Source organism: Gasterosteus aculeatus, chromosome 8 (assembly GCF_964276395.1).
Source record: "Gasterosteus aculeatus chromosome 8, fGasAcu3.hap1.1, whole genome shotgun sequence".
Classification (NCBI taxonomy): Eukaryota; Metazoa; Chordata; class Actinopteri; order Perciformes; family Gasterosteidae; genus Gasterosteus; species Gasterosteus aculeatus.
In genome coordinates, this window is record NC_135695.1 from 17,037,062 (window position 1) to 17,059,403 (window position 22,342).

At 45.8% G+C, this 22,342-nt stretch overlaps 1 protein-coding gene across 2 annotated transcripts in view; it reads left to right on the plus strand.

Moving 5' to 3' along the window:
- Positions 1-21,925, plus strand: part of faf1 (Fas (TNFRSF6) associated factor 1) — a 49,516-nt gene extending 27,591 nt beyond the window's left edge. The window contains exons 13-19 of one of the 2 annotated variants that reach the window (XM_040184657.2): positions 3,091-3,245; positions 7,269-7,405; positions 7,505-7,593; positions 10,921-11,001; positions 11,555-11,632; positions 14,336-14,551; positions 20,949-21,925. In XM_040184657.2, coding sequence (XP_040040591.1) covers positions 3,091-3,245; positions 7,269-7,405; positions 7,505-7,593; positions 10,921-11,001; positions 11,555-11,632; positions 14,336-14,551; positions 20,949-21,032 — 840 coding nt within the window. In that variant the 3' untranslated portion in view covers positions 21,033-21,925. Of the gene's footprint in view, positions 1-3,090; positions 3,246-7,268; positions 7,406-7,504; positions 7,594-10,920; positions 11,002-11,554; positions 11,633-14,335; positions 14,552-14,846; positions 14,994-20,948 lie in introns of those variants that run through there. The other variant, XM_078108455.1, reaches the window with a different exon arrangement.
- Positions 21,926-22,342: the final 417 nt, after the last annotated feature.

A 22,342-nucleotide genomic window follows, 5' to 3' on the forward strand; every position in this document is an offset into this window, starting at 1 on the left:
TGAATGGTGGCCGTTCTGGTCGCGCTCCGGTTGAGGATCCGGTGGCGTTTCTGTCCTAAGGACGCGCTGTGCGGAGCCTCCTGTGTGGTTGGTCATTGATCCGAATGTGTTTTTCCCACTGTGTGTTTGGGGTCATTAGATCAGTCATTTGAGCTATTCATTTTGAAGTGTTTGCTTTTCCAGCGCGCCATCTGTAGAACAATCCCTATCTGGACCTCCGTCCCTCTGTACCTTTCTGTCTACGCCTGCATCTCACCCGCTGGTCTCCTACGTATTGTCCCTGTGATTGAAGGCGTCTTTTCGGTGTGACGCAAACGCCGTCCGCAGAAGACGGGCCTTCCGCTGAACCGTGTGAGCGTCTAGAAGGGGAAACTGGAGCTTTACAGTTCCCAGGAAGAAAACTATTGGAATCTGTATGACATGTACATTATTGTATGTGGGGCGATATGAGACGGGACATTATCAGGGGTTTTACTTGTGTTAATATTTGCTTTACCGTAAACTCGTGCTCTCCACAGCCTGCACACAGCTACAATGACACATGATAGTGAGGAGGGGGATTTGTCGGGTTGCATTGTGTTGTTTTGGCAATAAGTGCTGTTGAGCGGTTTGATTAGCATGAGAAAACCTGTTGATTGCGATGTACAACATTTTTTGGGGAGAGTTGGAAAGATGAATGTACTGTTCCTCTGTGGCTGTGGAGAATATCTCATTAGGATTCTTTGGAGGTAGTCGTCACAGTTAATAATGAAAGGGTGACTTCCCATGAATAAAAAAACATTTATAATGCAACATTAACTATAATTACTTTTATTTTATTGTTGGTCATTTTAGAAAAAGCATTTTATTACTAATTATATAAACGTCCGGCAGTCTAAACGGTACAGTTAAAAGTCATCAATGTCCTGCTGTTTTGGGGTAAGTAATGTGGGACACACACACACACACACACGTTAGAACATTCTAAAAGTTGCAATGGTATGCACACTTAAAAAGGTTTTGAAAAGTAATTTGCAAAAATTGCATGTTTCTTCTGGATATTATGAATGATTTGAGCTTTTTAGTTAAAATAAATATAACTATTACATTTATACATGTCTTTAAGTAAGCTGCATCCCGTTTATTATTAATCTCAATTAATTGTTAAATCAAAGAAAAGGGATGATTAAACGAAAAATGTAAAAATTCAAGCATCACTGTTTCAGACTAAATTCTAAATTCAGACTAATCGCTACTATTTGAACTGTCAAAGAAGAGTCGGCTCTGGACGGTTCCACTTGCCTTTTCCTGTGGCGTTAAATAAACAGATACACAACGGTGCAGTCAATAGTAATTCAGTTTTATTGACCACAGATATTCCTCAAGAGGCCTCATTTAGAGGGACACCAGGAAACTAACAAAATGGATCAATTGAAGTTTTGTTTCGCTAAATAAAAAATACTGGCGTTGTACATCTGGACGAAGAATTATACATTCCCTATTAAATGTGGCGGAGATATCGACAGTCAATCTGCCTTCATAGTCGTTGGAACATTCGTAATTTAGTCAGAAGCTCGATTTCCTCAATACCAACATTGTTTATTGTGTGACTTCTTCCGTCTCCTTTTCACACACAAACACGCACACAAAGCGGGCGGCTTAGATTCAGGTGAACAGGTGTGAGGAAGGGCTATGGGGTCACTATCTCGCTCAGGTTGGACCCAGTAATTTAGCCCAACGGAGGGCTTTGCTCCTCCCTGCTCAGACAGGCAACACAAAGGATCTGACTTGAAAGCGGAGAGCGAACAGAGGGGCACGGACAGTTTAACTGAGATGAAGGAGTTCAGTTGGCGAAAATGCCCACTTTGATTAGTCTTTACACTTGCTCTAATTGAGCATGCATGTGTGCGGGTGTGGGCCCTTTCGCTTTGTGGGGGCCACGCCGTAAAGTTTGTGCGTCTGCGCACGTGTGTCGGGACGTCTGCGTTTTTCCAGCGTTTATCAGGTTTTTATTTTTATATATACATTTTTTTTTTTTTTACGCGGTAAGACTCTCCCTTCCCCTCCCACTCATTCCTCTCTCAAGACTGAATTTGCTTGTCTTCTCAGCGTGAGTGTTTAATCTTTTCAGGCCGTTGAATCGGCCCGATGAATGAGTCCCCGGCTCCTTCTCTCCAGGAGCCCCGGAGATTATTCTAAAGCACTAATCGTTGAGCAAACACAGCAGTGCTCTCCCATTCCTATTCTACACAGGCCACAGTATAGCACAACTTCTCCTTTCACTTCCCTTCACGTTTTACGCCCTGTGTGGATTTTTTTTTTTTTCTTTTTTGGCGTACGTAGCCTAGATTGCTGCTTCTGAGAAACAGACCTTTTGACTCCCCCCTCGGCGGCCGTGGTTAAAAATGAACCGGGCGCAGAGTTATTTCTTATTTGTCGGTACATAGCAAGAGAAGTGACATGTAATTTAGAGAGCATTATTTCCAACATTGTCCCCTGGAACCTTTCATGTTTGTGGGTGTGTTTGTTTTTTAATTAGATTGTCAGTAGGGAAAATCTGCCAGGCTTATATGATGGTGTCAATATCCTTGGATTTGGAGCTTCGTCAATATTGTCTGGCCCTCAACGCTACTAACCTGAACAGGCTGCTGGCATTTGCTGTAAAATAAATAGAGTGATTTGTCTGTTGGTGTTTTTTTTTTTTTTTGTCCAAGTCTTGGTGGAGAGTTTTATTTACACCGCGCTCCATCTTGTTTCTGCGTGTTATCTGCTGTTTTGCCAGTCGAGGCCTTGCTGTTGGTGTGTAGAAGTCATGCTGGCTCTGCTCCCTCTGGCCCCCTCGTGTCATTTCGTGGTGATCTGAAGTGGAAATGTCCCCGCCGTGATGAGACACCCACTTGTGGCAGACGGATCTGTCGCTACACCGCAGATCCGCGAGACTTTCAAAGTTTCATTTTTTATTCCTCCAACTTAACAAAAAAATGTGAACCCGTCTACAAACATCTGGCTGTATTATTTATCAAAAAATACGTTTTAGCTATGTTTTACATTTTGCTCCTCGACGTTTTCTCTCACTACCACAAACTCAATTTTCCTCTTTCGTGTTCACAGAGGAAGCTGCTGGCCATCTACCTCCACAATGATGACAGCGTCCTCAGCAACGTCTTCTGCTCCCAGATGATGTGCGCGGACTCCATTGTCGCCTACCTGAGCCAGAACTTCATCACGTGGGCCTGGGATGTCACTAAAGAAGCTAACAAAGCCAGGTATCCCACTGCAGGATTTTTTTCAGTTGTGAAATGGATAAAGACACTAGTTCAATGCTTTATTATTTATTTTAATAAACACCTGTTATGAAGTGATTCTTTAAAAAAAACTATTTCCTAAAGAAGTTGGACTCCCACAAGAAAACCCTATTTTAACAGTTTTAACAGACTTAATGGACCTGGGATGTTCCTTGTAGTGGCATGTATTTGCACATTACTATCTATTTTTTTTTTTTTTGTTATGAGTACTTTCCAACAAAGCGCCGTGATTTACTTCGGAAGTCATTTTTTTTTTACTTCGGAAGTCAATTTTTTTGCAAATTGCAGTATCACATGGATTCTGTTTTAAAGCCATTGGTATTTATTCTTCTCCGCTCCCTGGTGTCCGAGTCTCATAATGATTCTAGTAAGAAAAAGAGGTTTAGATCAATCAAAACTATGACCAAAACTGTTACACGCAGGTTGTTCAAAGAATTGAATTGCCCTTCAACGATTTAATGCTCTGGACGGGTCAGATACTGGCACCGAGTTTGGAATCGCAATCTCCAACCTTATAGTTAAAGAAGAAGCAGTGGCTGAACCTCTAAGCCTGGACTGCATGTTTTAATCCTTATGTTTTATTTATGTGTGACTTACTGTCTGGGGGACGGGACTGTTTGCATAATGAGTTGTATCTAATAAAGAGGCATATTGAATGCATTTCAGTGGCAGAGGAGCTTGGTTGCATGGCGAGGGCTCTGCAAACTGCAAGAATACCGTGTGAAGGAAGCTGTTACTATACTGCTCTGGTGTACTTGTTTCTGTTACTCCTATCTGATGGGGTTAATGTAGTTTTAATTGGAGCTCAGCCCGAGTCCCTCACTTACAGTTATACACTTATTACCATTCTAAGCCTGCTAAAGAACCGAACATTAGATCTGTGTTTTGTCATTTCAGGGAGAACAGCCAGCTTTTAGAAAACGATCTAAAACGGCAGCGTGGACGGAACCTCATTTGACACACAAACAGCGTTTTCAAATCGATTCGCGCTTGTGTGGACCTCCGCTTAATTGCCGGCATTCAACTCTCCCTCCATTGCTCACACGCTGCATCGGCGTCCTCTCATTCTCCCCTCGACTTCATTCGGTTTTTTGAAGCTGGGAGATTGCGTGCTAACAAAAGGCGTTGTGTTTGCATGGTGAGACCCCTGATTGGGCAGTCTTTGCTAAGCTGTCTGAATAGAGGGTCAGTGGGAGACGAAGGACTCAAAGGGAGTCCAAACATCTCTATCTCTCCATTTTAGTCCAAATCTCGGTGCAGTGGTGTGTGTGTGTGTGTGTGTGTCGGTAACCAGCAATTTTGTGCCACACTTGTTTACCAAACGGCTACTAATTTTATCTGGATTGACAATTTTGTCGACAAAACCCCCCCCATAATTTGCTAATGAAGGTGATCTGCAACGTGTGATAGACAATCAGATCCCTGCGTTGGTTGAAGTGTTGATCTGTGGCGACCTGCAGGTAAAGGTGAACCTGCTATATCTTTTCCTTGCATCTCTCTTTATTCCCCTCCTCTTTATCCCACCGCCTCACCCCTCTCCCGCTCCCCACAACCTCCAGAATTAAGCCTGCCCTCTGGTAGCAGCCATTTAAGAAAGACTCGCCCTGACCTCACCCCTCCATTATTTCTTTTAAGGAAATTCCCTCCTTCCTCCATTCCGCTCTCCATTCTCTCCCATTGGCCGCCTTTAATTTTTGCCCCAGCTGAGCCTTTTTATTGCACTTTTAAAAGGCAGGCAACATCTGGAGCTTTTCATCGCACACAGCTAGTCACAGCTTTGCTGCTAACGCATGCGTGCACACGCACACACACACACACACACACACACAAACACACTTCTCTGTATTCTCACGCTCTGGTTGATCCAAAGTGACTGGTGATTGGCGTCAATCACACAGGCTGTTAGAAGAAGGTAGCCTGATTGTGCGCGAGTGCGAGTTGAACCTGCTGATATCGGAATGTGCCCGTTGCTTCGCTCGCTCTGTTCTCCCGGGCTTCCCAGTTTGGCAATTAATTATGCATATATGCAGTTCTGCTGATTGGGTAGCAGCGCAATGGTCACCTATGGGAGAAGAATCTGATATTGCACGTGGCTAATATTGAAACTATAAGTAAACAGACGTTAAATAGATCTTTTTATCAGTGTGGATTATGGATCCTCTAATCTATCACACATTTTATTCCATGCTAAATAAATAATACATGTATCTTCATAAGGCGCACCTCAAACCAACCAACCAAAGTATCATCTTAGACTTGCTTTGTCTTTTGTACACATTTCAACCTTCAACCACATACAAAGGGCGTGCCACAATATTATGACAGTGTACAATGACTCAAAAACCCGGGTGTTCATGTGGTTGTTAATGTGTCTCAACCGCCGAGAGCACAAACCATCAAGCGGACTTTTCCTCTTGACAGCCTCCTTCCTGGCAAAAAAACGGGTTTGAGCGGCAGAACAAAATGTCATTTTCAAATCAAAACACGTCCAACGTTTTGCTCTGAAACAAAGTCGGTACGACACACTGAGCAATCGGAGCATCCGGTTCCCAGACATTCCCCCGCGCAGGTGGCTGGCAAAACCCTTCCCTGCAGTGCTACTGTGCTGGCCTGACTCATCAGCTGCTCAAACCTGTCCTCTCGCATCCTCGCGCACCACCGGGACGAGAACCGACGTGACAGTCCAGGGAAACATTAACTGTTTTAGCTGCCTGTGCGCACGTTGAGAGCTTAGAAGCCGTCAATCACATTAATCCATTGGAGCGGTCCTGTTGAATGCTCCGTGCAGGTGTTTCCTCTACGTTTGGGTTGGCCCCCCGAAGGATCTTTTTAAAGGCTGCATTCTTTACCACGTTATGTTATGGCTGGATGAGGCCGCGCTGAACCGCTCACCTCTGGTTTCTGCAGTAGCTTGACTCCTTTCTGCCCTTTTCTGGCGTCATGTCCTGGTTATAGCATATTCCTGTGGATACGTGTGTAGGTTTCTTTTTTTTCTTTTTTTTTATTGTGGTGGACTGACATCCTTAGTTTTGAGATAGAAACCAAAGCAGGTTGGTTTGTGTTTGATGGGAGATTTAAGATTGGGTTACCCTTCAAGTTAGTCTCCATTGTTCCCTGTCCTTTCATTACAGGTTAGAGTTTCTCTCCAGGCTATTGTCATGGTCCTCCCCGGGTCGAGGTCTGAACGCGGACGAATGTCGGGACAAAATGATCAGTAGGATTTAGGGTGCCCAACTTGACGTGGGTCACTCAGAGTTCAACATTTGAAGGGTCATATCTCTAAAAAAAAACCAACACATTATCTCTTCGCGGATCTTCCGGTCTATCGTCCTTATTTTCAGCAGGTATTGGTGTGATTATTGCTTTCATAAGCTCCACAACCGCAGGTACTATATTTCCAAGTTTAAGATGTCTTCAAGTATACCTCCCTGCGCCTTGGCTTCCTATTCTAATGAGTTACCCCCCCTCCCTCCTCAGACAGCACACCTCCCATCTATCCTCCTCTTCTGACCCGCTGTCCCTCCATCCATTCCATTACATCTCCATTTTACCAACCAGTTATTAAAGTAGATCTTATTAAAAGGCGGGAGAAAAAGCTAATCTATATTTGCATTCAGTCTATAGCCATTCATTAATATTATGACATTTACTGGGAGCTCGGCGGCGCCCCGGCTGCCTGCTACCCTTTTCCCTCTGTGAAATGTTAATTTAAAAAGTTCTGTCTTTGTAATGGAATAAGAAATCCTCTCTGGCCCTATCAATTCCAGGTGTCTGGCGAGGAATACTAATTCATCTACGGTTCCAATTGAGATGCCATGTTAGTCTGATGGAATAAGAAAATGCAGAATTGGTTTTAAAGTCTTTCATTGCCCGAGTTGTGTGTATTTCTCTTTATGGTTGTGTATTTTTCTATAAATCGCAGGTTGTGAGTAAAATGTAATGAATAAAGGCATTAATTAGAAGTGGATTATTGTTGTCTTTCAGACTACTCACCATGTGCACGAGGCACTTTGGCAGTGTGGTGACACAGACCATACGGACATACAAGACAGACCAGTTCCCCCTGCTGCTGATCGTCATGGGCAAACGCACATCCAACGAAGTTCTAAATGTTATTCAAGGTAATTACAACTTTATTACTATTGGACTATCACCTGCTTCTATTTGTCTGAAATCTATTTAAAAATACACAGATGAAATGACCCATTGTTTATCTTCAGGTAATTCGACAGTGGACGAGCTGATGATGAGGTTAATGGGAGCAATGGAAATCTTCACAGCACAACAACAAGAGGACATCAAAGATGAGGTACGGTTCTCGGGGCAATCCGGGGGCCTCGGACCGAGAAACATAAATGTCAGCCTCTGGTTCTCAAACAAGAGCAAACGCTTGTGGATTTTTTTGAAAAGTAACTCCGTAATCTATCAAACAAGGACACTTGACTTCATTCCCTCCGGATCCTAAAACAAAACTCATCTCTTTTTTTTGTAATCATGATTAAATTTCATCTTCTCGAAAACTTGTTATCTGAGAAAAAACAAACCTGATAATTATTTTAGGAAAGTTTCAGTTAATTCACAAATTTTATGAAAACAAAAACGAGATAAAATCGAATGTTGTCTTTCGCATCGGTGCCTTCAAAATGATTATCAGAGTCATCTGTAAGATGTGACAAAAAGATAAAGCACAAAAACATGCTGAAACGGTTCAGACGGTTTAACTGTGTGATTCTTGTTATGCAAAGCGGAGAATACATACTTAACCTCCTCACCTCACAGCCCGTTGGGTCTGTTTTAAAGTACCAGCTACAGTCTTTGAATTGGTTCAGGACTCGCTGTGTCTGTCTACCTCTTTTAGTCCAATGGAACGCGGACAAACCCCACTGAGGGACCCGCTCCATACAACAAAGCGAGGGAACAGCAGTGGGAGTCTTTTCACGTCAAAGATGGGAATCTGGGACAGTATGACAATGAGGTCCCCTCGCAGGCAAAGACTTTCACCTGACCCTCTTAACCGTTTACTGATGTGTTTACTCAGAGACATGGAACCGGGGAGTGAATGACACTGTGTGTTTGTCCAGACAGGTTCTCAGCCGGCCGTCCTCCAGAGTAATCCTCTCAAGCTCCATTTTGCTCTTTTATCTATTGATAATTTCCGATCTGAGCTTTAGAAATGAGCAACTATGGAGAATACAATAGTATCATTTTAGACTAGACACTAGACGTGTTTTTTCTCTCTTCTTCCCACACTCCTTCGACGCTGTAGTGCCTCTTTATTTAACTACAATATCCGTGTGACAGATGTCACACCGTGTTAACAGTCGATCAACTAAGAAGCCGCTGCAACAATGCTAATGTAATAGTCATCGCCTTTCAGTTATGGGAACTGTTGTTGTAAGACGCACGCACACACCAACACCCTCGTCATCCTATTGCCACAATGTTCTGGTTTCATTTTTTGATTGTCACACATCAAAAAGTCATCGGGGTAAAGAAGAGACAGGAGGTATTCAGAGTATGTTCATGTGTCAGATCAGACTGACTCATGAGGGACTGTTGCTTCACGCTCACTCACGTTTTCAGTGTTAATTACACGGATACCAGAAAATGCTTTTGGTTGACTACCTTTCGTTCTATGTTGACCTCATTCAGTAATATTTTCAAGTATTAAAACTTTTTAGTTTTGATATAATGGCACATATGCTCGTTATGTCATCTTAAAAACCATGCATAAAACGAATTGCGCTTGTTTCTACTTTTTGCATGGTGATTTTTTTCTCTTTATGGTACCTACGCAATGAGGTTGTGTTTTATCAGTGTGCTGTCAGCGCGTCTTTTCTAATCGTTGCAACAACTGGCTGTGTTACGCTACAAGACTTCAGTAAAGCGGTTCTCAAGGCTGTAATAGTGTGTTAATTACCCAGGTGTGGCCTGTCAGAAGGAAACCACTCGTAAAAATGTCAAAAAGACAACGTGAAGCGTATAATTCAGGGTGAGAGCGTAATGTTCCAGTGTGATTATTCCCGATTAGTACCAATAACCGCAGGATTTAAGTATATCCTGTATCTGACAGGCCCTGTCCCATCTCTGAGGGGAAGTCAGCCGTCACCTCTGAGGCATCGGCAAAAACATCTTTCACTTTTCCTGCCCCCCCCTCCCCCCCCCCCCCCCCACCCCACCTCACCTTTCCAAAGACAAACTCCGACACGAACGCAGACGTCCACTCAACCCAGACATTCCTCTCAGGCAGTGACTTTTGTGTCCGTCTGAAAGCGGAGCAGCTGGACCGCCGCATTGTACTCGCCAGTCACCCCCCCAGAAACCCCCCCACCGGTTGTCTGTGTTTTAGCTCAGTAATTAGTAAGAGACGACTCACCGCGTTGTGGTCCGCGTGTGTCGGGTCCGTTTGCGCAGTGGTCAAGAGCACCAATGATGTAATTCTTCTGATATTAGAGGGAATCGAATAGAACACAACGTCAGAGGAGCGCAGAAAGGACCTGTGATGAGGTTTGTTGTGGACTGTCCCGCTGTGAATTGAGAGTGAGCCACAATGGGCCCGGTGCCGTCCAAAAACAAACAAAAAAATCACATCAACTATTTGTCCCAATGAAATTGCTTTAAGCAACACAGACAACGACAGATCTGCCGTTCGGAATTGTGACCACTGTAACAGGAGTTTATTAGAACCGCAGAGACACGCAAATATGTGTAGGTGATGTATATGTTACATGTCATTTTTTTAAATATAGATGCACAAAAGTTGTCCCCTTTTTTTTTTTTTTTAAGACCAGATCTTTACATTGCGTTGTTTTTGAGGCTAATGTTTTCATGTCGTGCTTCTCATGCGCATTATTTCATTGAAGGCAGATGGTGCATCTGAAAACACATTACAACAGTGCAAAGTGGGTATCAAACGTGATCTTTTGTGGCCCTTGTTTGCGTGACTCGGGGCCGGTCTATTGAAGGTGGCCACTTTTGATGCTTTTGTGCCTCTCTGCCATTCTTTTACAGTTTCCTTTCAATGTCCATCTATTATGCGGGCCAAAAGCACAAATGTATCCTTTGCATTTTCTGTTTGAATGCAACAATGCACACTGTCCGTTTTGCTTCGCTGCACAGTAGCCCTCCGACCGTCACAATGAAGCTTCCTTTGCCGCATCCGGGCCGGCACACAGCATGGGCCTTCAGAAAATGAAAAAAAAAAAGGAATGGCCGCGCACCATTAACACAATGGCCACTCGTATTTAGTCCCCGGCTTTATGAAACACTTTGTAGCCACAGCAGGTAGGAAGAGAAGGGCCGCCTGTCCCCTCTCCCTCTGTACAAACACGGAGAGAGGCGAAGAGAATGAAAGAGAAAAGGGTACGGTGAAACTGAGAGGAGGAAACATAAAGGAGGCTCGGGGTCTGGTAAATGACAGCACGGTCACAATGAATCCCCTCTGGTGCTCCGCTTTCATACCTGGTGTTTGTACGCTACCGCATTTGACATCCTGCATTTTCCCGTCGCCCGGCTCTCTCTCTCCCCCCACCTCCCACACTCGCCCCCGGATGTTTTGTCCCCGTGTGTCTCCCTGTTGTCCCTCATGTTGTCGGTTAATGAAAAGAGCACATTCTTTTTCCTCCCCTCCACCCAGGACGAGCGCGAGGCCAGAGAAACGGTGAAGAGGGAACAGGACGAGGCCTACCGCGTGTCTCTAGAGGCCGACCGTAAAAAGGTACAACGCTCTTGGGTTTGTCGTGGTGCACAAGCCGGCGTGGCGGTTTGTGAGTACGAGCTGGCGTGTGGAGAATGTGCCGTCGTAGTGGGACCCGGGAACAATACCTGCTGCTTCAATTCCAGCCAACGGGGAAATAACAATGAATAAAAAGCGCCACTGTGCCTTTTTTTATTTTTTTAAACCGGCATTATATTTTCTCATTTTAACTAATTTGTGTTGCCACTCAAATTTTAATACTGTGGAGTAACTGTGGTAATTTGTAGTTTGCTGCTATTTGGCACAAAAGGTATATTAATGAAATGGATGAAACTACACGTTTCATAGATTAATCACATGGTAGAAAATGATAAGGCACATTTCAGGATCATTGAGTCGTCTTTCCAACAGTCATTCTGGATTTCCTATTGTTTTTTCCCATCTTTTATTCGTTTTAGTTAATGAAATGTCTAAAAAAAAGTTACTTTGATGTCTAATTCTAAGTACAACTATTAAAAGATTCCAAGTCTCATTTCGAGGCCATTTAATCCGCTGATTACTTTTCCTTGTTCAGAGAGAAGCACAAGAGAAAGAGGAGGCCGAGCAGGTCCGCCTGGAACGGATGAGAAAGGAGCAGGAGGACGAGAAGGAGGTGAGAAGAACCGCCGTGCGCACATCATGCTCTCAGGCAATTCACCTGAACGAATAAACCGACTCGATCAGCACAAGGCGGAAGAGGAATATGTTTGCGCTGTGGGCCTTTTTTTTTTTCCATTTCACAATAAGTCAATTAGACTGCGGTTGTGGGCGAAGGCGTGCGTCGTGTGGGCCATCAGGCACACAGCAGCTTCAGAAGAATCGAATATTCTAATTACAGCGAGGCGCGTCCCCGCTGATGTCACCTCGCATGCACACAGTTATTGTTCTGTTTGACTGCTTTACATTGGGGCGGCACACACAGAGACATATTGAAACCCGAGTGAACAAAAGACTGAGGCAATTCACGTACACAGGCTTGTGCACAAACACAACCTAAGCAAACACGCATATTCACCCCAAAACAATTATTGTATGCGAGGAGGGGGCAAACACACACACACACACACAGAGTCACACCAAGGCAGACACGCACACTGTCACGCAAGCAGGAAGAAAAACGATAATTTGTCTGTGAAGATGGCACCAATGTTGTAATACAGTCTATATTCATACAGTGTAGTCCGGCTTAATGTTGTTTACCCAACGGTGGGGCCCCGGGAGGTATTGGGTGACCCAGCGCGCTCGGGTTATTCGTCACTTAAGGTAAACAGACGACAACAAAGGAGCCCCGTGTCGGGCCTTCTTAATTATATCACTGTAGTCCACCGACCACACCGTGTGTGTGTGTGTGTGTGTGTGCACGGTTGTGTGTTTTAAACGGCCGTATTGGCGTTGTGTTGCCTACTCGTATCCAATGGTTTCCAGGGTGTCTCACATGCACACAGTGGCACCTACTTCTTTGGCTCCAGGCTTATTATGTTGTCACCTATCATCAACGACTTCTAATATCCTTAAATCGAGATCAATATCTCCGAATACTGTGCCGGGGTTCGTTATTTTACCCTGATATTGATACATATTTTCACTAAAAATGCAATGTTGTTGCACTTTACACGTCCTACGAGTACTCCGAGGAAACTGTTTTTACCTCTGTGCTCAACAAATCTCCTTCCTGTTCTTGAAGTCTACCGATGAGGTAGTTATCTAGTCGTGTTCATTTCAGACACAACAAAAACATTGGTTGCCCCCAGAGAGCGGCACAACGTTAGCGGGAAACGCTTTCTCTGAGATTCTGTGCCTTTTGTGAGATGAAAGCAGGAGCTGGTGAATGGAGGCCTGGGGGTGGGGGGGGGTGTATGTGCATGTGCATGCACCTGTGTTGGTTGACTTTACTATTTACCTCCTTCAGGGATCTTAGCATACAGTTGTGTGGCTGTCAGGTGCACCCCCCCCCCAACCACCACCACCCGTCATCTGTTTGCTTTCTGCGGTTAGCCGAGCCGAGCTGGGGAGGCAGATAAATGGAGCGATAGATGCTCCTGATTATTTGCGCGGCCCGAGGCTCGACCAGACGCGTGTCCTGTGGCTTCTTGAGGGACGCTACCTCTTACCCGTCTGCATGTGTGCACCCCGCCCCCCCCCCCCTGTCCCCGCGCACGCACGCACACACATACGCTTGTCTATTGTGTGTGTGTTTATATGTGTGTCCGTCCCCGGGGAGCCCTTTAACTCAGTCAGCATCAGCTCTTGTACCTGGGGGAGCTGATGGTGGAGCGGCACGCGTGCTACCCGGCCCACCCAACACCAGAAGCTGCTAATGAGCTACTGTTGTACACTCTTATGAAATATAATTGCATTATGGTTTGTAAATAAAGCCGTGGCGTGTTGTCACAGCATATGCTCCCCGGCTGGCCAAACAGGAACAACAAGTCGGGGGGGAGGAGAGGGGGTTGAGGAGGGAGGCGCCTGGGAGCAGCTGATGTTTGGAGCACGGGAGAACTGATTGCCTCTGGCGTGGAGGAGCACAGTTGGTTGTGGTCTTTGAGCTGTGACCGTACGTTGTGTCTTTTAATATCAGGTCTGATGAAACAAAGACTTTTAAGGTTTCCGCCGTCGACGGCCGAGACATTCAACATGTGCAATCTCCGATTTCCCTAAAAGGCCGAGCGGCGGCAAGGAGGCGTGAAGCACTTGGCTTGTCTTTAGAATGCCGAAGTGCTACTTGGCAACCTTCGGAGGCGCACTAGGCTGTAGGGAACAGGGTGATACGCAGGGCCACTAATTCAATAACATTCTGAGGACAAGGAGAGCCTTTAATTAACGTGAGGCAACAGTTCTGCAATCAGACTCTGGGAGCAACTCCTTGGCTCGCCTCTCACACTTGTTTGGGTAGTGTGTCGTCATCATCGCCAGCGTTGCTGTTTCATTTCTGCCTTGTATTGACTAAAAAAACAGAGGGCCAGGTGGTCCGGTTTTATTCAGTTTCAGAGGACTTTGAATAAGCTTCCTGCGGCAACTATAAAATTATTTTTTTTATCAATATGTGTCTTTTACCTTTTGGTGGTTTACATTTTTTGCAGCACTTGTATGTAAACAAATGGGGGATCTGTTAGTCTATCTATTAGTATCCACAGAATGGGGGATGCATCATCTTGTGAGGGGAGGAAAAACGTCTTCTGGAGGAGGCTCGTGTTTTTGCTTTGTTCTCTTCAAACAAGGAAATCCGCGTTTCAACAATTAGGCTAATTTGACCCTTTTCTCTCGTTATGACCGTTGTCCATCCGCCGCACTGACCAAAGTCCAACAATTCTTGCAGGCCATCCGCCTGTCGTTGGAGCAGACCCTACCAGCGGAGCCGGACGAGGACTCAGCGGAGCAAATCAGCAAACTGCGAGTCCGCACGCCAAGCGGCCAGTTCCTGGAAAGGCGCTTCCTCGGCAGCTGCAAGCTGCAGGTCCTCTTCGACTTTGTGGCCTCCAAGGGATTCCCCTTCGAAGAGTTCAAGCTCCTCACCACCTTCCCTCGTAGAAATGTGAGTGTTCCTCTCTTCCTCTAGGGAGCCAAAATACTTCTGTACGTGCCGGTGTAACGCCGGCGCGTCCCGACGCGTCCTCGCCGCAGTGGAGTAGCTGCGGGTCACTAAGTGTCCTTCGCGGCCACAGCTACCGTCTCTGCCGCAGGGATCCACGGCTGTAATTGGCTTCTCCCCTGCAGCCCCCCTTTGCTGCACCTCAGGCGGGAGCAGCACGATAGTTGAGACAATCTGTTGCGGCTGTTTTAATTATCATTTTTCTCGCTTTGTGTCGCTGCCTTTTTGTTTTTCACAGTGCTTTCGTGCCTGGCTGCTTTTTGTTTACCCGTACCTGCGACGGAGCGAGCCGAGGCCGCCGCCCATCCCGTCCACCTGCGCACCCCGTGTTGGTCCGTGAAAATGAATTGCTATCGGCCCACTGTGGGTACGGCCCACTGTGACTGTGGTAGGATACAGTTGTCAGCAGTATTCTCTGTGGCTCTTCCGCTGACGCCCAGCAGCACTCCGCCGTCGACAGGCCGTCATTAGAGGGGCCGAGCCGCCGCGCGGCGTGGCGGAGCGCTAATCAGCTCTGTTTTAACCACCAGTTTAATTAGCCATGCTGCTGGAAACAAAAATGGGATTTCCATTAATCAAGAGAGGAGTGTATGTGGAGGGGTGTGTGTGGTGTTGGTTGTATAGAGGTGTGTGTGTGTGTGTGCGTAGGCTTGCCCAGGCAGTGTGCCACAGTAGTCTGCAGAGACCGCCAGGGCACAAACACCTCAAACTAGCGCACACATTAACACGTAGCTCACACTCTCCGTTTTCGTCACAATCACACACTTCAACACATGCACAAATATTTTCAAGCAAACACATGCCCCGCTCACAACTTTGTCACTTAAAGGATTCACAGTTGTCTCTTTATAATCAAGAGTAAACATGTGTTTGAGACAGAGATAAAGATGTGTCTGCATCGCAGATGAAATTTCGGCAAAAACAGGATGGGCGGATTAGAGGGGCGGAGGAGCGACGAGGGGGAACGGCGACTGCAGAAGTAGTCGAAAAGGAAAACAGAGAAGACAAAAGCTTAAACAAAGAAAAGATTTAATCGGAGAAACAGTCTGAAAGAGGGAAGGATGGAGAAGACAAGTGGGGACGTTATTAAAAAGAAGACGATGGGAGATGATTCCAGTAGAGGGAAAGGCGAGAGAGATTTTGGGGAGGGGGGGGAGAGAGAGGCGCGAAGCAGCTCGGCGGCGGTGCCAGTGCGAGGCTGTGAACACAGGCCCCCCGTCTAATCCCGCAGCTCTGCGTTGTAATTAAATGAGAGGGAGCACAGAAAGCCTCCATCCCGTCCAGACGCTCTCACTGTTGCTCTGCCAGGATCAGAAGACCGAGGATAGACCACTATTGCATTTGTAATGCTGCACAACTGTTGAAACCTTCTTTCCCTTTGCGAGTTTTCGCCGGCTTTGTGCGGCGTCACTCTTTCTTTTGTCGCTTCGCTGCTCGCGAGCTGCCTTTTTTATTTCCTCTGCGTACAACCGGCCCATTGGCCCGGGTTGTGTTTGATGCTTTTGGGTAAAACTACACCATTATCGACCTGGGGAAAGGGCTGTATTGTATCATCCAGTGTGTGCAGACTTTGTAAATCATCATCAATTCCAACCGCGTTTTCTTTTTTCTTCTTTTAAATCTGCCGATAACTGTATTAGTCTTGAATTTTTGGACTCTTGTCTGTTCCCCAACATTTGGTATCTGTGGCTTATCTCTTCAGCACTACAGCAGGCCTTACACTGGCATCATTTGTTCTAGGCTTAGCCGTGCTCAGGGAGCTAACCCTTCGTTCCGATGGCTGTCAGCGAGTTTGAGGAAGGAGGGGGAGACTTTTAGTGTTTCAGTTTTCGCCTCTCCATTCAAGAATTTCCTCTTTTTTTTTCTTTTCTTGATACTTTGAGTTGAGCACAAACCGCTGTCGAAAGGCCCGAGGTCTTCTTTCCGCGGCTCGCGGTGAGCGTGTTTAGACTGCCGGTATAATAATTGGACGTCGGCTCTTCCTGCCTGGCTGCTCATTGGCACCAAAACACTGTCAGACCGCCGTACTCCTTTTTTTCTCACTGTGACACTGTGTGTGCTTTATTTCGCCCTCACTTAATCCGTCTTCCAGCTCCGCTGGTGAGTTCGGCCCGATCTGCTTCTTAGACAAAAACCCGAGACGCAGGACAAATAAACAGCGGCTGGGACGAGGCCGAGCGCTGGACCGAAATAGCTTTTACATCTGTCATGCGGGTGTGTTTTATGTTTCGGGTGTTTTGAGAATCCAGTTCGCAGGAAGAACGCCGGCGATTATTTAATAAGCAGTTTCACTCCCTGAAGTGTCTTCTGCAGAACTGTTCTTATAATAATCTCTCCACGTAAGCAGTTTCAGTGTGAAACATGGCTCCGTGGACAACATGGAGGCCGGTTTCTAGGGGACCTCGGCTCATAAACGGCCCTCGCCGGTCGTCTCTTCACTTGGATCTTTAGGACGCGTTCAAACAAAATGAATGATTTGACAACACAACGAGTTTGAAGGCCAACTGGGATCCCGTATGAAACAAAAGCGACACGCGTTGACACATTTTTCTTTTGAATATTCCTTGGTTCTTGAAATCTCCAGGACGGCAAAAGAGTCCATTTTTGGGGGAAAAAATAATTTGGGAAGAACAAAAGTCATTTTTGATTTCAGTCATTTGTTGGATTAACATTTGTAACGTTGAAGTCTTGAGTTGTGCCGTCAGGGTCTCAAAGCCTCCCAGCTTTCCCTCCCTCCGTCTCCCTTTTCCCTCCTCTTTCCTTCTCCCCCTGCTTCTCTACCTCCCTGCTCAATTAGACTTTTGTTTTGCTCCCCAGCCTTTGTATCCTCCATATGCCTTCTCACCCCCCCCCCCGCCCCCTCCCACCATACCAATTTTTTTTTTGTCTTTAACAAAAATTCTGCATTAAATACATTTTTAAAGCATTCACTCTTTAATCGTGTTTCTGTATTTTCCCTCCTTTTGGCCCGCTCTCTCCTTTTCTCTTCTTACCCATTCACAGTTTTTCTCCCCCCCCTCCCTGTCCGGTCTGCGCGGCGCATTTGTACCTTTTGAAGTGCCGCATTCTGGTCGGCTCCTTTCTGTTCACGCCCCGGCGCTACGTGCTGTCAACGCTCCTGGCAGCAGATAATGATCCCCCACTGCTTTTGTAATTGGCCAAATAAACACTTGACAACACAAGTTTAAAACAGACAAGTTATTTGGTTTTAATTAACATAGTTGGGCCTGTAATGGCTTCATTAAAAATGCGTTATTTCAGCTGCACGTTTGATTATGTTGGAAGCGGACATCTTGAGGGCCTGTGTTTATTTTCCCTTTCTTTTCTTTCACGGCTCAGCATCGCTCAGCGCCGCCTCCTTTTTTTATCAGGGTATTTTATTCATTTTAATCAAGTGTCCCACAGTTATGGTTATTATGTTAAACTGCACGTTAAGTGCTAATTATGTGGTTTTGACCGTTGAAGTGTGCTATTTGATAATGCCAAATACACGGGGTTGATATTAGCTGGTTATTTAATGTCATTCAGTTTTTCACAGGAAAGTGAAGACAAAATATCAAAGATTGCCGAGAAGCACCATCTGTGTTTTGATTGGTTCCAGTTTTTAAATTAGGCTTTTTAATGCCGAGCCTCTAGATATTGTATAACCTCTTTTGGATTTTGCTTTTGTTCTATTGAGTGTTTATTCTCTTTGTGTATTTTTAATTAATTTCTGGAAAAGCTTTTTTTTTTCCTCCCAAATGCTATTTTGATGGATGGAAAATCTTTGCCAATTGATATCATTTTTCAAAATAGTCTGTCCCTAATATGCTGAGGGATTTGATCTAAATTGCCCGGTTGAAAATAATATTGACTCAAGTTTCAAAAACAAACTGCAAAGCTAGATTGTGTCTGTCCTGTGTATGTATGTATGGATGTATGCATGCATGCATGGCTGTGCAGGCACAGGAGGAGGGAAATGGCTTAGCCAAAGCAGAGGAAAAACAACAGCTTTGTTTGTTGACAGATGCCTCCATGCTTATGGTCTGTTAATTGGATAACAATGTAAACAATCACCGATGGCACCCGTCTCCTGTGTCAGTGTGGCATCTTGTTTCCCTACTTTCTTTTTGAGAGTCAGATGCTGCCCCCCCCCCCCCCACTCCCCTCTGGTGCACGAACCCAGTGCACAAACTCCCACCCCGAGCTTCACAAGGAGCGCACACACGCACACACGCAGACCTGTATGTAGACCACAGACACACGTCTGCACACACCTGCTCCACCCCAAAGCTCCACTTACTCCTACCTGATGCTGCGGCGTCATCGCAGGCCCGCCGGGTTCATTAGCATGGCGGCCGCTTGCCACGCGCTGCTGCAGAGGTGGGAAGACGAGCGCCGCGGCTCTGTTGGTAAAATGCACACACAGAAACACACACAGACATGTGAAGAGACACACACCATTTTACCTCCCTGCACGGCATCTCGCACGGCGCTGTGCCATGAGGCGGCTGACTAGGTGAGGGGCATCGGGTTGACGTGGCATGCCGCCGCCGCCGCCGGGCTCCCAGGGACCCCGCTGGAAAGTCAAGGGTCTAAGTGACACGTTGAAATGAGGACAAGGAGATGAAAGACGGAGTCAAAGACTGCCGACATTTCCAGGGCACCCAAGGGAGGCGGATATGTCGTCTGATGCTGATACGTCCTCCTCACCTTCCCTATTCCTCTTGCCTCCTTTTTCCTTATTTGTCACTCTTAACCTTTCCTGTTTTAATGGGTGGATTTATTAATTCTGCCTTCCTTAACTAAAAGCTTTTCAGGAGCAAACGTCGACTCAGCGTTTATCACCGCTGAGCAGTTTTAAGATCTCTTAAATTCCTCAGCTCAGAAAATGAAATAACTGTTTAAGTGAAAACGGGTCTGCAGAAGGTGGTTTTAGGGGAATCAGTTCACGGTCAGAGTTCACATTTCATTCCCTACAATAGTCTGTCTCAGGCCCATCACCCGGCTTGTTGTGAGGTCGACCTTTACCACGCTTTACCCCCCCACTCTCCCCCACCCCCCCGACCTTCTACAGCAGGTACAGGGAGCTGGTTAATTATCCCACTGTGAGGTTAGAATAGGAGCCCTAATCAGAGGGGCTGACGCAGCAGTCATCAGATAAGCCCTGGACACATCTCCGTGTCACACCACCTCGCTCATTCAGCCCAGGTGTTAGATTGGCCCGATGTAACACAACCCCTCCGGTGATTAGCTCACATAAGCTAAGAGAAAAACATAGGTCAGGCCCCCTTCATGTCAGCTAACTGGATCCCCTCCGTTGTGGGTGGTACTGCATTATTCCTCCGCGCTTCGACAATGGCTGTCGTGCAAAGCGCTGAACGCACACAAATGTTTCTCGCCTCTACGTTTCTGTTTGACCTTTTGTCCCGGCTGAAATCGGGCATTATTAGCCATCAAAAAGCACCACAGCAACTCTCTCTGTTCTTTACTTTCTCTCTCACACACCAAACTGATTCCACAACACGCGCATTTGTCTTATCCTGTTCATCAGTGTGTTCTGGGTCGGAGCCTTTTTAAGAAAACAAACCCGATGCCCCTCTAAGGGAATCGAAGCTGTAGCTGCTCAGATTTCTGCCTTGACGTTTTTTAAAAACATGATATTAGAATAATACGCTGTCTCTCTCACACACACACACACACACACTTAAACTCTGCAGTAAAGCTCCACCTTTCTCCTGTCTGGATCGCATTCATGGTGAGACAATATGGCAAAGGAGCTCTGGTCCACGCTAATATCAGCACATCTGAAGGTGACTGACTAAAGAAGTTAATGTTTTATGGTTAGTGGACATTGTGTGTAACAGGCCTGTAGGTTATAAAGGTTTCTTTCTTGGTGTTGCCGCTATCTACAACGCAGAGCACTTTGGTCAAAATCTCTTCATCAAATGTGGCCGAAACAGAAGAAGAATATCAGGCATTTAGCAGCGAGGAAACAGTCAGTCAGTCGATGGATTAGTTCGTTGGCAGAAACATTTTTGCAATCAAATCTCATTAATTTTATTTTCTTCTTTTTTTTTTACAAAAAAACAAAACATTTGCTTGTTCTGCTTCCTCAAAGGATTTGCTGCTTTTCTGTTTTATACCATTGTAGATTCTATATTCCTGTTTTATGGACTGTCAAACAATCAATTTAAATATAATGTTTTGCCATCTGGGAAAATGTGATTTCACTGTTTTAATTAACTGAAGGATTTTTTGTTGAGAGAAATGAATGTCACATTAATTACAAAACTAATCATTAGCTACGGCCCGCGTTTTGACGCCTTTTGACTGACAACATCTTCTGGTGTCTCCTCAGATCACGCAGTTGGACCCCGGGTCGACTCTGCTGGAGGCCAAGCTGTTCCCGCAGGAGACGCTCTTCCTGGAGGCCAAAGAATAGGAAGCGGCCCTCCGACGGCTGAGAGGACCGACTGACTGATGAACTGGCTGGACACACACTAGTCACCGAGCATGGGCCCCACCAGTCCGGGCCTACACTACACACACACACACACACACACACACAAAAGCAATCCTCTCAGACGTACATAAACACGCGGGCATGCACGTCCAGTGACACACAGTGCAAGTAACCTTCTCTGCCCTCGGCCTGGTTGCGGCACATGAAAGCCTGGTGTGCACGTGTCGCACAGAGGAGCAAAGACAGTATCACAAGCACACCGCCAAACATTCACCTCCCCCGAACCTCCTCTCTCTCGTTCTGTCCCCCCTCCCTCTCTCTCTACAACTCCACGTTCCCAACAACACAACACAGTACGAGAAAAACAGAATGGAGAGACTGGGAAGACAAATCTTTTGTCATAGAAAAAAAAATAACAAAAAAAAACTGGACTTGTTCCTTTTGTGTCCACATTCAACACACCGAGGCTGCTTTTTTAGAACATGTTTTTTGTGTTTGAAATGAGAGGAAAAAAAACAACAAAAAAAATAAATAATGGAAAATAAAATAAACCGCGAGAAGAGATGTTGCCGTTTTCATCTCCACCTGTATTTCCTCCCTCGACTTCTCCAAACTCGCCTCTCTGCCCCTCCGCCCTCCCCCGCATCCCTCCGCCTGCTGTCAGCTGCTGGGATGAGCCGTGACGGGATGCCTGCAGCATCTGCAGTGCCCGCCCCCCCCCCTCACCTGGCTTTAACACCCACTGCTCATCAAGCCAGCGGATTGCTCAGTTTTCAGTTTTTTCTTTTTTTCTCTTGATCCTTTTTAAGTTTGATGCTGTATTAGTTTTAGTTTGATATACATTATATAAAATATATGAATATGAACATCAATTTGTCTCGCCCAGAAATCTGTTGGAACCCGTCCTTACGCACACACGCATTCAAACTCGTCACACTGGGTTTAATTTTCTTGGTTCTCGTGCTATGCAAAGGTTTGTGATGGAGGGCTGATAAATCTTCAAAGTAGTTGTTTTCATACCAAACTTTGCAATCAACATCGATTTCTGCATCATGGGGATAATTTAACATTATTCAGTCACATATTTATGGAGGATTATTGATGGCTTTAGCAAAGCCGTTTCTTTTAAACAAATGAAAGATTTTGGATGTCTTTGGGAGCGTTCGAATCTGTCCCCACAAACTTTCTTGGCTGCTTTAAAAGTGTTGCGAGCCCAAAAACCGAAGCCTCGACTCGAACGAAAGTAAATCGCGGCGGTCGTCGCGTGACCCACGCTTCTAGGTACCTGG